The sequence below is a fragment of the Heterocephalus glaber genome, unplaced genomic scaffold, assembly GCF_053883595.1.
Source record: "Heterocephalus glaber isolate CG9 unplaced genomic scaffold, H.glaber_assembly_v1.0 deba00001757, whole genome shotgun sequence".
Classification (NCBI taxonomy): Eukaryota; Metazoa; Chordata; class Mammalia; order Rodentia; family Bathyergidae; genus Heterocephalus; species Heterocephalus glaber.
The window spans coordinates 3639078-3654136 of record NW_028258454.1 but is presented as its reverse complement, the minus strand read 5'-3'; the positions used below and the strand labels follow the sequence as shown (position 1 = coordinate 3654136).

At 41.8% G+C, this 15059-nt stretch overlaps 1 protein-coding gene across 1 annotated transcript in view; it reads left to right on the top strand.

Moving 5' to 3' along the window:
• The first annotated feature begins 208 nt into the window (after window positions 1-208).
• Window positions 209-15059, top strand: part of S100z (S100 calcium binding protein Z) — a 17199-nt gene continuing 2348 nt past the window's right edge. Inside the window, exon 1 of the mRNA XM_087201168.1 lies at window positions 209-214. Within this exon, the coding sequence (XP_087057294.1) occupies window positions 209-214 (6 nt within the window). The remainder of the gene's footprint in view (window positions 215-15059) is intronic.

Here is a 15059-nt window from a genome sequence, read left to right as displayed (position 1 = left end):
TTCCTATATTCCTTCTAACTTGCCAATTAAAGCCTTTTCCCTGTAAATTTGTGCTTCAGTTTTTGGTTTTTTTTGGTACCGGGAATTGGAACTTGGGTCCTTGCACTTGCACAGCAGGTGGTGAAATGTGCTTCAGTTTTAATTTCCATTTCTACTAAAGCAAGGACTCACATCAGCCAGCCAACTCTCCTTTCTCAGATTCCGGAAGATGCCGGTTGGTTTTCAGTATTATATTCAAAAGACGCCTTCTTTTGTAGTCCTTTACATACAGATTCTCAGTTCTTGCCTTTGAAAATCTTCATAATCAGGCCTCTCAGTGGACTCGGATTGTGCTTCCTCAAGGATTCAGAGACAGTTTTTACCTTTTTGGGAAAATGCTTTTCCATGACTTGGCATGTTTTGAATTTTTCAAAGTCATGGTCTTGCAATATGTGGATGATATACTGTCATGTGCCACTTCCGAAGAGCTCTCTAGCTGGGGCACCTGTTCTTTGCTGAATTTTCTAGCAGATAGGGGTTATGAGGTCTCTAGGTCTAAGGCACAACTTTACAGCCTTGAGTAAAATACTTGGGTCTTTTCATATCCAAGGGAACCTGGAGGCTGAGGAAGAGAAAATTAAACCAATACTTTCCTTCCCCAAAGCTGATGACCCTAAAACAGCTAAAGGCATTCCTAGGAATTACAAGCTTTTGTCGTCTTTGGATAGGAGGATATGATATTGCACAGCTCCTCTATCAGCTTATAAAGGAAGCCCAAAAGGCAGTTACTCATATGTTAGACTGGGAATCTGATTCCCAGACAGCATTCCAAAAGCTTACACAAGCCCTTCTAAATGCCCCAGCACTGAGCCTATGAACAGGACACCATTTCAATCTATATACTGATGAAGGGTGGGGAATGCCTTTGGGAATACTTACACAGACAGGACCGAGGACCTGCTCAACAGTCTGTAGGGTACCAGAGTCATGAATTAGATGTTGTAGCAAAGGGATGGCTTGTGTGCCTTAAGGCTGTGGCTGTATAGCTCTCTTGGTACTAAAGGTATCCAAGCTGACTTTAGGCACAGATCTCACTGTATATACACCTCACGATGTGGCAGGACTTCTTTCATCCAGAGGGAGCCTATGGCTATCAGACAACTGACTTCTTCAATATCAGGCTGTACTTCTAGAAGGATTAGCCATTCAAATAAAGATATGTTCCTCCTTAAACCTTGCCACCTGTGTACCAGAAAAGTAGGAAATTGAGGCTGAAAGATATGACTGTGAACAGACTTAAAGCTATAGACCTACCCAAGCTGAGAGTGCGTGGCATCTATCCAGGGCCTTTAGATAGACCCTCTGAAGAGTATCTCTGACTGCTGGTCACAACTATGACCCCCTTCAGCCAGAGGTGGCCAGAAGAGTCATCACCCCTGCCCCTACTCATGGTGGTTAGGGGTATTCTTTAGAGGGGGAATATTATAGATAGCTAAATTAGATAGAAATACTATAGGCAGTCAGACATGGCTCGGCCCTCAAGGGAGTCAGTGCAGAAGATGAGAATTCATTACAACTGTGGCTGGAGGCACATCCGTTGAAGGCCAGGCTTCAAGATAAAGACAGAATGACTAGGCTTACATGTCTCCCCGAGGGATAGGCAATATACTAGGATTGGTATCACCTGGTGCAATAAAGTCTAGATAGACATCAGTCACCCAGGTGGGTGACCAGGACTTCCTGATCCATCCCTTGCTCTTTGCATGAAACTTGCTATGGGACCTGCTTCCCCATTGGATCAATATTACCTAAGCAGCTATACTTGTAATCTAATTGGTTGATCATAGTTTTGACCCATGTTGTACCCACCTCGTGATTTTGCTCTATAAAACTTCCTCTATGAACTGAGGTCCATGGCAACCTATTTTCAGGTCCCTTCCTGTCTCTCAGGAGCTATCTCTCTCAATAAATTTTTCCTACTCTTAACCTCTGTTGTTCCTTAGAATTCATTCTTCCACTTGGGGGAACACGAACTCAGTGTATCTGACATTCAGCAGTCTTGGAGTTACATTTATTCACCCTATATCACTACCCCTTTAAATGTTTGATAGAATTCAGTGGTGAAGCCATCAGGTCTTGACCTTTTCTTTGAAGAGAGAATTTTCATTACTGCTTCAGTCTCTTTATCTGTTTACTTGTTACTGATCTGTTCTGTAGTGTTTTTTTGGTACTGGGTATTGAACTCAGTACCTTGCACTTGCAAGGCAGGCGTGGTGCCGGTGAGCTAAATCCCTGGCCCTGTAGTTTTGGTTTTTTGTTTTTCTGGTGCTGGGAATTGAACCCAGGGCTTTACCATTGAGATACTCCTCCATCTCCAATTACTTTGGTATAACATTTTACATGCTTTGCACTTGGCAAACTCTTAAAGTGTCTATAGTATCCCTCTGTAAAACAGAAAAAGGACAAAACATCAAAAGCACCAAAGATGAGATCTACCTTATAGATCTCCAAAAGGATCACATCCATCTGGTGTTCTGCTTAGTGTGGAGCTGATGGCCTGAGATCTCAGTCACTCTCTGCCTGATTTGGGACCGGATATGGAATATTTCAAGTTGCATATCTTATGGACTCAGACCAAGAAAAAGTAATGTCAACAGAGAATGCTCTGCCAAGATTCATTTTTAAAGCTATGAGTTTCTGTCCTGAAAACTTTTGTGTTATTCAAAAGGTCATCCAAAAGGTCATCTGGGAGGTCATGTATTGAACTCAGAGTCCCCATGACTTGCACGAAACCACATTGCAGATGACCTAGATTGGGAAAGAATCTCATGCCGGGGGTCAGTTTCTTTTAGGAAACATTACTTATCATTTGAATGAGCTGGCTTGCTGGCTTCCCCTGAGGGCCAGTGGTGTGACCTGGGCCCTGATCTGGCTTGGATTGCAGGTTGTTCAGGGTGTGGGGCCAGCCTTTGTGAGCCTTCTCCCAGGCTCTGGAAGGGTGAAAGGGTGAACAGAGTCCTGTGTGTCTCTGTCCCCTATAGCATCCCTTGCAAGCACACATGGCACCTCACCAAGTTCCTGGATTCTTTCCAGGCCCTTGGTGTCCAGAGCAAAGAATTGGACAAGACATACAGAAAAGGCTTGTACATTTATGAAGGTGGAAAAGAAGTATGCTCCGTAGTGTGAGAGTGGGCTAGGGAAAAGACTTGCAGGGGTCTGAGGATAAAGGAAAGGGGCCTTTTGTATCCAAATTTCCTGAATTGGCTTCCCCCTCCTGCAAATAAGGCATCAGGACATCTGTCCTACAAAAAACTCACTTGATGTCCTAACAGATTTAAACTACCCTGTTGAAAGAATCTCTTGGCCTCCTGCTGGATGTAGATGAAGGATCAAGAAAGGTGTCTTTTGATTGGTTGTACCCATATCATATGCAAATGAAGGACTGAAAGAAGCATCTTCTGATTGGTCCTGTGAACAGCTCCATATTCAAAAGAAGGATTGAGGTCCAGGGATTTAGCTCAGTGGCACCACCCGTGTCTTGGAAGCACAAGGTCCCGAGTTTGATCCCTGGTACCAAAAAAAAAAAAAAAAAAAAAGGTTTGCAAACAGCATTTTTCTGATCAGTCTACAGTGTTCAGCCATAAGCCCAACATCATTTTGAGTTCTGGGTTCTGTGTTTGTCCTCTCTTTTTAGAAAACATCTCTTGCAGCCTTGGGATCTGTGACCTTTGACACATTCTGCCCAGTTAGCTATCAGACCTAATCTCCTACCTCAACCCCACCACAGGTGGGAAAGACAGGGATGAAATTCTTGTCGAAAGGCTTTGAACCATAGATTTATGGTTTCTGGCAATTGGCCAGAACTGGGCTTGGTCCATTTGGTCAGTTGGGGTAAGGGAGAGATATATGCTCACTTACTTGGTTTTCTTTCTTCGTATAGAGTACCTTTGTAAGGTCATATGAGGGCTGCTGATGTAAAAATTGGCTTTAAAAATTACCACTCACTGCATGTTAAGACCTGAAGTCCCCAAGACATCACACAAATGGCCAAAATAAAAGGGTGACTCCAAATTCAGCTTTCCTGGAACAGAGCAGAATTCTGCAACAGAGACAGATGAGTGCATCCGAGCGACAGGGACACCTGGGGAAGAGCAGGGACATGCCCAACTTTCCAGCCTCAGCCAGGCCCAGTTGTCAAGGAAATTGATGTCAGCTGTCTTCCCTAACCAGCAACTGTCAGGGCTGTGGAGGAGCCTCTCCCAGGACAAATCAGACATCCTCACATCCTCATTACTTGGCCCAAATTCTCATCCCACTCCGACAACACAGTGCTTGCATTCCTGAAGAAGTAAGTGCTCTGCCATCTCACCCAAACCCTCTTTGGGTGCCAAGTATGGCTACTTCTCCACTGATGGATGAGATGGTGAAGGCCAGCAGAGTCTGACCAACAGAAATCAGAGTCCCCCTGCTGCATTGGGACAGGGCTACCTGTATTACCTCCTGCACACCAGGACCAGAAAAAGCTATACCCTGCCCACCTGGTAGCCTGGGTAAGTCTCCTGGACAGTTTTACCTCCTCTTCCCCAAACAGCTTCCCAAGCAAGAAAGGTAACCAATGAAAGATAGAGTAGAAGCAACATTTATATATCCAGCGTCACTCTATTTCCATAAATACTCCACTCTTCTTGGAGTGAGACTGTTACTTTCCTTCCCAGATCCATTTCCTAGATAGATAGGTCTAGGAATCTCTGGGGTCCACCCAGGCCTAAAGGGGCACTGTCAATACAAAGTGCCCCATCTGCTCTGCTTCTGTTGCTCTCACTGTGTCCATACTGGGAGGATCAGAGGCGTTCAGAGCATCAGCTGCTGGCCATGACCAGAACCAGCTCCTTACTTCACGTTCCCCCTAAGCAAGTGCCCAGCCTACTCTCCAGAAAAAGGAGCTTACAAAGGTTAATTCTTTGCTAAACACCTTTAAAAAAACAACAACTGAGGATTGAATCCAGAGCGTTCACAATGAGCTACATTCCCAGCCCTTTTTATTTTTTACTTTAAGATAGGCTCTTGCAAAATTGCCCAGGCTGGGCTCAAACTTGTAGTCTTCCTGCCTTATCCTCCCAGAGTGTTCGGATTATAGGAGCATGCCACTAGGATCAACAGCTAAACATTTTTGAAAAGGAGAGAGTTCTCTTCTCTTACAAAAAAAAATATGTTGTAGACTCTTTAATTTTTTTTTTTTTTTGGTACCGGTGATCAAACTCAGGAACTGAGCTTGTGAGGCAGGTGTGCTGCCACTGAGCTAAATCCCTGACAAAAATATGTTTTAGATATAGAGCTAGAGATGGAAATGATCCAGACAGAGATAGAAATAGAGATGGTAAAGAAAAACCTGAAGCAGGTCTTTCCCTAAAATGTTCACTAGAATCCTTTTCATTATAAGGTTACTCTCACAAATGTGAGTACAAATGCCTGTTCTTTTACAAATATAAAAACAAATGCCAACAACACTAAAGAGCCCAATCCAATTTAGGAATATTGATGTCAGATGATGGTTGATTTTACTGAAACTAAATTCCACTTCCAGAGTAATTATAATAATAGCTTTTTCCAGCAAGTATTATGTTCCAGACCAAAGTGTTTAAATGACTTAACTCACTTAGCCTCCCAGTACCATCCTGAGTGAGTAGTATGACTATTATTCTCCTATTACTGAAATAGCTAAGGGCCCAGAGAAATTTCACCAATTTCCTAAGGAGATGCATCTCAGAGGTGGCAGAGCCAGGCCTTGAGGACATCTGATCCAGGGCCTCTCTTCCTGCCACTGTGGTGTTCTGGGTACTGACCACCACAGAGCAGGGTCACCTGGGAGTCCAGCGTGTCCATATTCAGAGGCCACGTGATGACTCTGTCTCTCACCCTCTTTCCTCTACAGGCACCAGATCTAGGCTTTCACCCTAACAGTGAGCCCAGGTATAATTGGGCAGAACCACATTATTTACATATTAACTTCTTAGCTCGTCTCTCATTTACTCCAAGTACAGTTCAGAGCTGAAGGGATCAAAATACTAAAGAAAATGTGGCCATCTGGGCATGGTGGTTCACACTTCTAATCCCAGCACTCTGGGAAGCTGAGGTGGGAGGATGGCAAGTTCTAGCCCAGCCTGGACAACTTAGCAACATAGCAAGATCTCATCACAAAACAAAAACAAAAACAAAAAAGGGCTGGGGGTATAGCTCAGTGTGAAGATTCTAGATTCAATACCCAGTACCACACACACACACAAACACACACACACACACACGCACACAATCTGGTCCAGTAATTGTTAAACTTAGAAGTCAGAAGTGAGTTCTGGGCAGAACTCAGTTAAGGTGTGGTGATTCCAACCCCCCATAATATGTGTATATTATTTTTAAAAGATTACTATCAAGATGAAACATGATATTAAGATATTTGTACAGAAAACTAGCAAGCCTCTTCTAATTCATCTGTGGACCACTGCTAAAATAAAAGACATCAAAATAAATTATTGAGGAGAGGGTCTTGTTCAGTTTAATATCTCCAGTGATGGGCTGGAGATGTAGCTCAGTGGCGCCATGCCTGCCGGGCAAGTGCAAGGTCCTGAGTTCAATCCCTGGTACCACACACACAATCTTCAGTGACTATCAAAATGCAAAGCATAAAGTAGGTACAATACCTACAAAAGTTAGAGACATGAATGAAAAAATAAGGGCATCCAAAATGACCAAACATTTGTACATCTTATATTATTTGTAGCAGTTATGTGAAGGCCAACTGCCAATGGTCTCAAATAAGATTCTGTGCCTAAATAACATGAAAATAGTAATCAATACTCAATCCTTGCAAGAAAAATAAGACACATAAATGTTTTATCTTTTATAAGATAATTCAACATCGCCATTCTTTTATAGTCATGTTGATCTTATTAAGACTGTCTTTTATTCAAACAGACAAATTATTAGACATGACATTAAGAGGGGCGGGTGAATCATGATGACTTGGATAAGTAGCATTATTTATCCTTCCCTAGGATTGCTCTCTAGTTGGTGGTATAAATGTTTGTGTCTAGTTTGCTCTTGGAAATTCAAACTTACTGGGAATGAGGAAGTGATTTTTCTATACTGTGTATGGTCCCAGAAAGAGTGTGAGTCAGTAAGTGTGTGTTCTGAGAAGCAGTCATGGTTGCATCCCCTAACTTGTCCTAGGTGCACAGTCTTCGGTTGCCCTGTTTGCACTAGCATACATCAGTCATCCTTCCACATCCAAAGGACCTACTCAGATTTATAAAACTACTAATAAACATGGTAGTAGTAGTTTCTGTTTATTTGGCTAAAGAGAATGAAACACAGCCCTGGTATTTATAAAAACATAAACAAAAAGGCAGAAAAAACATTAAATTTATATAAACCAGATTCTAATTCAAGAAGGCCATATGAGCATATAGATTCATATCGTTCTTCTTTCCCAAGATCCTGTTGAAGTGGTAGAGTTCTAAAGAGTATAAATCCATAGTCACAAAGACAAGAGATGGGCTGGGTATCAGCATTTGAGAAGTTTAAACAAATCTCTGTATGGCAGAAGGATCACGTGAATGTGTACAGGGAGGGAGGTGTACAGAGGGGATTCCAGAGGAGCAGGACTCTCCGCCTGGGGAGGGTTCAGACTGGAGTCTGCACAGGAGGAAAGGGAAGCTAAGAAAGTGGCTGAAACAGAAAGCTAGAAGGCAACATTTTCCAAATGCTGCAGAAAATTATTTGGGACTTAGAATTCTTTGTCATCAAATCAGCTATCAAACTGAAAGCAAATAAAGACATTTATGAACTGGCAGGACTCAAGAAGTGTACTTACTACATACCCTGTTTTATAAAGTTCCTTGAAAAACTTTATCCAGTTCAAAAAAGAGAAGAAAGAGATGTGAGATGTGAACTGTGAAGGAACCAAGCCAGGATGAGAACTGTACAAATTATAAATCAGTATGTGGGCCGCAGGGACACATGGACCTGCAGTGGATTTTAGACAGTATACAAATTAAGTGAGAAACTTGAAAAAAGGCTAAGGATGTAGCTTGTGGCCAAGAATGTGCAAGGCCCTAGGTTCCATGTGCAGCACTTGAAGGAAGGAAAGAAGGAAGGGAGGGAGGGAGGGGAGGAAAAAGAGAGAAGAAAAACTGAAACAAAACAAAGAAGCACCAAACCTGGAGAACTGTTATGGCAAAGATACATTTCTTCTTTCTTGCAGAGAGAGATGAGTAGCTGTACCCGTAGTCCCAGCCACTCAGGAGGCTGTGGCAGAAGAATCACTTGAGCCCAAGATTCCAAGGCTACCCTGAACAACCTAGCAAGACTCTCTTTCAAAAGAAGAAAGAGCAGCTAAAGCATATTATTTAGGGTTATGAAAATACCCATTCAAAATAATTTGAGACAATACGGTTATCAACTAAAACAGGAGAAGAGAGGAAAAGTGGATTCAGTGTAGGTGAACTAAATTCTAATCTCTCACCACTAGAAGTCAAGAGAGAATCAAAAAGTAAAAGTTATGGTATAACTGGATATAAAACCAGATGTTAAAAAGTGATTGTCTGTAGGAAGTAGAGGGAAGAAAATAGTAAAGGGGAAACAATTTCTCTTTTTTTTCAGAGAAATTATTGTTTTTCATAGAGAGAGAACACAGACTGGCATACATATTAGTTAGAAGGCATAAACCATTGCCTCATTCTATCAAATCCAAAGAATTATATGTGAGCTATGCCCATAATCGCATATATTCCTGAGCTAAACACAGCAACAAACCCCAACTGCGTGAATGGAGGTGCTGTGTAACCAGAATGCCATTCTCGTCTTGAGCCAAGTGGACTCATTAGACCCTGTGCACCAAAAAAATCACTGTTCATGTGCACTTTCTCAGTCTGAAAGCGGCTCCTCTTGCTTTTCTAAGGACTTCTCTAGCTTTGATAGCTGCAGACAGAACCTTCATGTTGAAAGCCTTAGTGTGGGCTCTGGGAGCCACGGGATTGGGGAAGCATCCAAGTGCCCAGCCTGGCCAATGAGCAGGGCCAGGGGACAGAGCCTCTGCTACACCTTAGGATTCAGTCCATGTCCAGCATGAAGCCTGGAGCCAACTCAGAGGTTTCCAAACCAACAGGGATTCTTTGAGCCTTCCTGGAAGTCTCTAACAATGTGCTCCTGTGTGTGTGTGTGTGTGTGTGTGTGTGTGTGTGTGTGTGTATTGGGGGGGGGGGTTAAGATGAAAATCCAGGGCAGAGGGGACTCCTGTTTTAAAGACCAACTTTTGTGGGGTTACAGCAGATTGAATTTAGGGCCTCACACATATCAGCATGTGCTTTGCCACTGAGCTATTTCTTCAGTCCCCAACTGACTGGCTTTTAGCTAATTTGTTTTAGGCTTTCACATTATTTAAGGGAGGGGGGGGGCTACAATCCTGCAATCTCTTGGGTCTTTTCTATTCTTCTTATGCTTATAATTTTATTTTACTTCCACCTAACTACCCAGCCAAACTAGAAGAATTCAGCTGTTTTTTTCTCTTAACAATTCAACATCCATTTTAATATTCTTGTCACTTCTTGCACTAAAGCAACCTAATCACAGGTTTCTAAACGAAGTACAAATACTCTACTTGTCCTGAAAATTATTTTATTTCTAGTCTGTTATCACATTATTGTATATTGTCCTTTAGTGGTAGAGCACTTGTCTAGCATGCACAAGGCCCTGGGCTCAACCCCCACACCTGCCCTTCTCCCCCTAAAAGATCCTCGGTGTTGGTAAAATATTTGAAGTGGTTTATTTTTCTTAAAATTCTTTTTATTTGTATGAATTTTTTTCTTTCTCTTACCACGTCCACATATTATTTTGCTTCTTAAAAAACCCCCCCAAAACTCCATAACAGTTGAATTACAGCTGTCTACTGACATTTAGAGGTACAAATCCATCTTTGAAGAAAAGAATAATTAAGCAATGATTGCAATTGTTTCCTTTAAGTGAGCTCAAGCAAGTACAGCTTTTTGCTTATTTGATTTTTACAGAATAGCTTTGAAAAATCATCTCAAGTTCTCTGTGGCTTGAGCTTACTGTTTCATGAAATAAGACTGAATTTTGCCTTGAAGTTTTTATAGCTTCACATAAGGAAACTGGGGACGTCATGGGGTTCTGAGTGCACCCTGCAACCACAGATGCTTGTGAGACAGAACTAGAGAGGACCCTGACCGTCCACTCTTCAGCTAGAGAAATGTACCTATGAACAGTGGGGCGGGCTTGTCCTGCCACCTACTGTCCTATCTGCAAACTGCATCATCCTGGGCCAAAAGTCAGAGGATGGAGAGGGTAGATTCAAGGCCAGAGGGGAAAAGAGAAATCCACTCTGTGCATTCATTTACTTACATGCTTTGGTCAGTAAGTATGATTTCCAAAGTTATTTACATAGCAATTTGGGAAATGTAAACATGGACTGGATATTAGATGATTTGGGAATATTATTAACATTCTACCAAAGATACTTTGATTGTATAGAGCTTAGGGGTTGTTTGAAGTGCTGGGAATCGAACCCAGGGCCCTGTCCATGCCAGGCAAGTGTTCTACCCCAAGCTACATCACTAGCCCTGGAGCGTCCTTATTTTAGGAAATGCATGTTAAATCATTTCAGGGAAAATGTAATAATGCTTGCACATGACTGTCAGGTGTGTCACTTCCTATGTACAGTTAAGTCCAAAGCCTCTACAGTGACCTACACAGTAGTATTCTTTCAACCTCACTATATGCTTGAAATTTTGCATAATAAAAATTTGGAGGAAACCTAAGAATTTCAACATAAGGACAAGTTCTAGTGTAACTTTATAGACAAGATAGCAAAAGATAATTTTAACATTGACATTCACTCCTGCAAATCCATAGGGAGCAGACAGTGAGCCCATGGTAGAGATGCACTTTGCCAACTGAAATCCTTTCTCACCTTCCACAGAAATTGATCTGCAACTAGGTAGCAGCTGCCCAGCCTCATACCACTCCTTTTGCAGTTGGATGTTGCACAGGGACCAGTTCTAGCCAATGAAATGTATGTAGCCATGGCAGCACTTTTAAGAGGCTAGTGTGCATTCATCACCCTCTTTCCTCTGGAGAATGGAGGTCATGTTAGGAGGAGGGCCCACCAGCCTAGCATTCTGGAAAGCTGTCTGGTTGTACAAGTGTGATAAGCATGCACACACCTCGTGATCCAGACACCCCTTTGCTGGTTGTTATGGTTTGTGTCTAGATGTTCCCTGAAAGCCTCATGTGATTGATCATAGATGGGTATTTTCAGAGGTGGCTAGATCTAGAGTGTGTGAGGCTCGGATCAAGGGTATGTGATTGCTAAATCAGTCCACTGATTGGTTTGGCATAGTTCTGGGTGTGAGTGTTACTTGCCCTAAGGGTGGGTAACCTGGATAGAATATAATGGACAGAAAAAGGGCTGCTGTCCTCTGCTGCTTTGCTGCTTTGCTGCCTTCTGCCCGCCCTGCTTTGCCATGGACTATTTCTCCCCTGTGATGCCCCTTTGCCAAGCCACTCTCCCTTGGAGCCAGCCAACTATGAACCGAAATCCTATACTGTGAAATAAACCTTTCCTCCTTTAACTTTGGGTGTCAAGTATTTTGTCTCAGTAGTAAGAAAAGTAACTAAGACACTAGTGTTTTTCCTAGGAGAAAGTATCAGACATAAAGGGAGGATGGGAAAAACAGGGACATTTGTGCACCATTACTGAGGGTCAAGAGCAACCTAGGTGATCGTCACAATGGAACAGGAAGTAGAAGGTTGACACACATTATGAAATATGAGGCAGGTCAGAAGTTCAAACTCTGTAGAGGGAGCAGTATGGGTAAAGCTCAAAAATTTGGGGGTGAGTGGGTACCTATAAAGGGGAGAAAATGGTAACAAGGCTTGGTACCCACAACACACCCAGCCCTGAGGGTTTGTGAGTAACTGACTCCCTCAGACTCCTCTTCTAGGGCTCTCCCCAGACTCTCCTGTCACAGGTCAGGGTCTGCTGGGCCCCCACCCCTGAGAATGCGCACAGCACCCTTTAATAAATCACCCCAGAAAGTAGTCCTCTGAGCTGTCACTGTTCACCTGTGTCCATCCCCTGTGGGTGCTGAGCTCCTGGAATGTTTTCTATCTCATTAGCCTTTGTGTCTGGGCTAGTGTTTGGCAAATGGTTTTTGTTTGTTTGTTTTTTATCATAAAAATACAAATTTAGTTGACAAGCTACAGTGGGATTTTAAAAAATACATAGTGACTGTAGACTGAGGTACAATTTCACACAGGTAATTTTTCTTTTTCAAAATGTAAACCTGCTGGGTGTGGTGACATATACCTGTAGTCCCAGCACTCAGGAGGCTGAGGCAGGAGGATCACTGAGTTGAAGGCTACCCTGGAATACAAGAGAAGTAAATAAATAAATAAATAACTGTAAACCACTAATATTTTAAGGAAGAAAAATAAAGCCAGAATTGCATATTAATATTATAAGCACCTAAAACTTAAGTGACTTTTAGCACATGCTTACATAATCTCAAATTGTTACACATTTAGAGCTATTTTCCCTTGACATATGAATGCTTTGAAATACATAAACCATTAATATTGTCTATAAAATGACAATTAGAACATCAATTTGGGCTGAGGATGTAGCCCAGTAGAGAAGCATTTGCCTTAAAAATTCCTGACACCACAAGTCCTTGCCAACAGCTGAGACTGCCTGGCTTCACGTGTTTTGCCAGTGTGGCATTTCTGATTATTATTCAGAATCTTCTCATTGCTTCTTGGATTTCGCATGGTATTCTTTATCCTATAAAATGTCCTAGCCTACTGGAAGTCCTGGGTGCAATCCCCAGCACTGTAAAACAAAACAATAAACAAAGAACAGCAACAAAAACCCCTACCAGTTTGTCACAAGCATATAAACACCTGAAGTGCTTTCTTGGAGTTTCAATTTACCTCCATAAACACAGTCCTTGGTAGCATAATCCTTCGCCAATAATTAGTGTGGACTTTTTTCCCAATAGATTTCTTTTCCAAGTACATTATAAGCTCAAGAAAACAGATCCAGCAATTATGTGATACAATTATGTCATAACAATGTGATAACACATAATGCTTTAAAATAGATTTGGATGGAGTTCCCAAACACTTTCTTATATGTTCCCCAGGGACTTCTGTTAGAAATATCAGAAATTAGAAGCCCCCACTATCCCCATTGTGCTTTAAAATAGACAAATCTTTGGTTAAAGTCCTGCATTGGAAGCATTTGTTAGAATATAAAATGGCCCAGGCCAATAAATGGTGCTGATGTATTATTAGTTTACCAGGCTTCATTTGTCTGTTTCTGGTACAGTGGGAAACTATCGATGTTTTTCTATAATATATTGATAGTTTCAATCTTTCTCTTACAAGGAGAGAAATCAGTACATTTATTATTTCTCTCTTAATTTTCTACTAGTGTCTGAACTAAGCAATTTGCAGTAATGATAGACACTCTTCCACGGTGTATGTTGTTATAACTGCAAAGATACACATTTAGAGCGTTAACTTTAGAATTCACTTAGTCCAATAAATCAACATTAGTCTTTACAAAAAATTAGACTTTATAATGAATTAACTGTAATAGGTTGGCAGAAATTGCTTACTTAGAAAACTTGAGGCATTCCATTTACAAGCGGAGTTGTGGGAAACTTATAAAACATCAGATAAGCAAAGAGGACACTAAACAAGAAATCAGTCACATTAAGGTGCAGCCAACGAACACAAGCATTGGTAGCCAGAGGGTTAGTGGGGCAAACTCGTACAGCTTTCCTTTTTGTGTAGCCATAGCAACAGCCACAGAGCTGTAAAAACACTATATCCCCAGGCAAGGAAACCAAGAGCCCTCACCAGTGGTGCAGAGCACATTAGCAAAACCATGCTTGAGTGGGTCAGCCAGGACAGAATGGTCCGGAACAGAGCTGAAAATTAATTTCAGTTCTAAGAAGCAAGCACTAAATAAGAAGGAAGCACTTGATAAGACTTCCAAAAGGACTCACTCAAGCAAGGCTGTTCCTAGTGACAAAATGGGCCTAACTGATTTCCAGATACAAAAATTGTATTGTGCTTTCTAAATCTATAATTCAGATTTCAGATTTTCCATTAAGTATGCATGGCAATGAAATTCTATAAATTATTCTTCAGCAATACAGCTATGAAAGCCTTCAACAAAGAGAGATACTGCCACCCAATTTACAGTTTAACAACAATCACAACATCATTAACTGCTGTAATCACTGGCATCCGTCTTGTTTGAGTATCTTGTAGTCTTGTTTTCCTCAGGCTTCACCAACTCATCATGGGCATAGAAAAAGATCCAACTTTAGTGAGCCAGTGATCAGACTGTACTCGCTAACAAACCACACACACACAGGGCTACACTGCAGCAGCTATTCCAAATGCATATTTTAAGTTAACGCATTAATGTAAAACATTATTACATATGGCCTGGGAAGGCACCTCAGTGGGAGAGTGCTTGCTCAGCATATGTGAAGCCCTAGATTTAATCTCTAGCACTGCAAAAAAAGAAAAAAATTGCCAGGTGTGGTGGTGCACACCCATAATCCCAGCACTTGGGAGGCCAGGGCACAAGGAAAGCAGCCAGTTCTAGGCCAGCCTGGACTATATAATGCAACCTTGTCTCAAAAAACCAAAAATAAAAGGCAAAAAAGAGAAAAAATACTCTTAAATAGAATTCTAGTAGTTTTATAATTCTGAAGTTGTTTTTTTTTTCATACCGGGGATTGAAGTTAGATCCTTGTGCTTGTGAGGCAGGCGGTGGAAGCATTGATCTAAATCCCCAGGCTGTAATTCTGAAGTTTTAAGAAAGACCATTTAGAAAAGCTGACTTACTTAAGTGTCTTTAGCAGAAGAACACACAGAAGTGACTGCAAGCTCCATCAACACTCAGGTGAACTATACCCTCATGGCTGGACAATTGCATTTTTGTGGGACTTGGTGGCACATGCCTCCAATCCCCACATGGAGGGAGG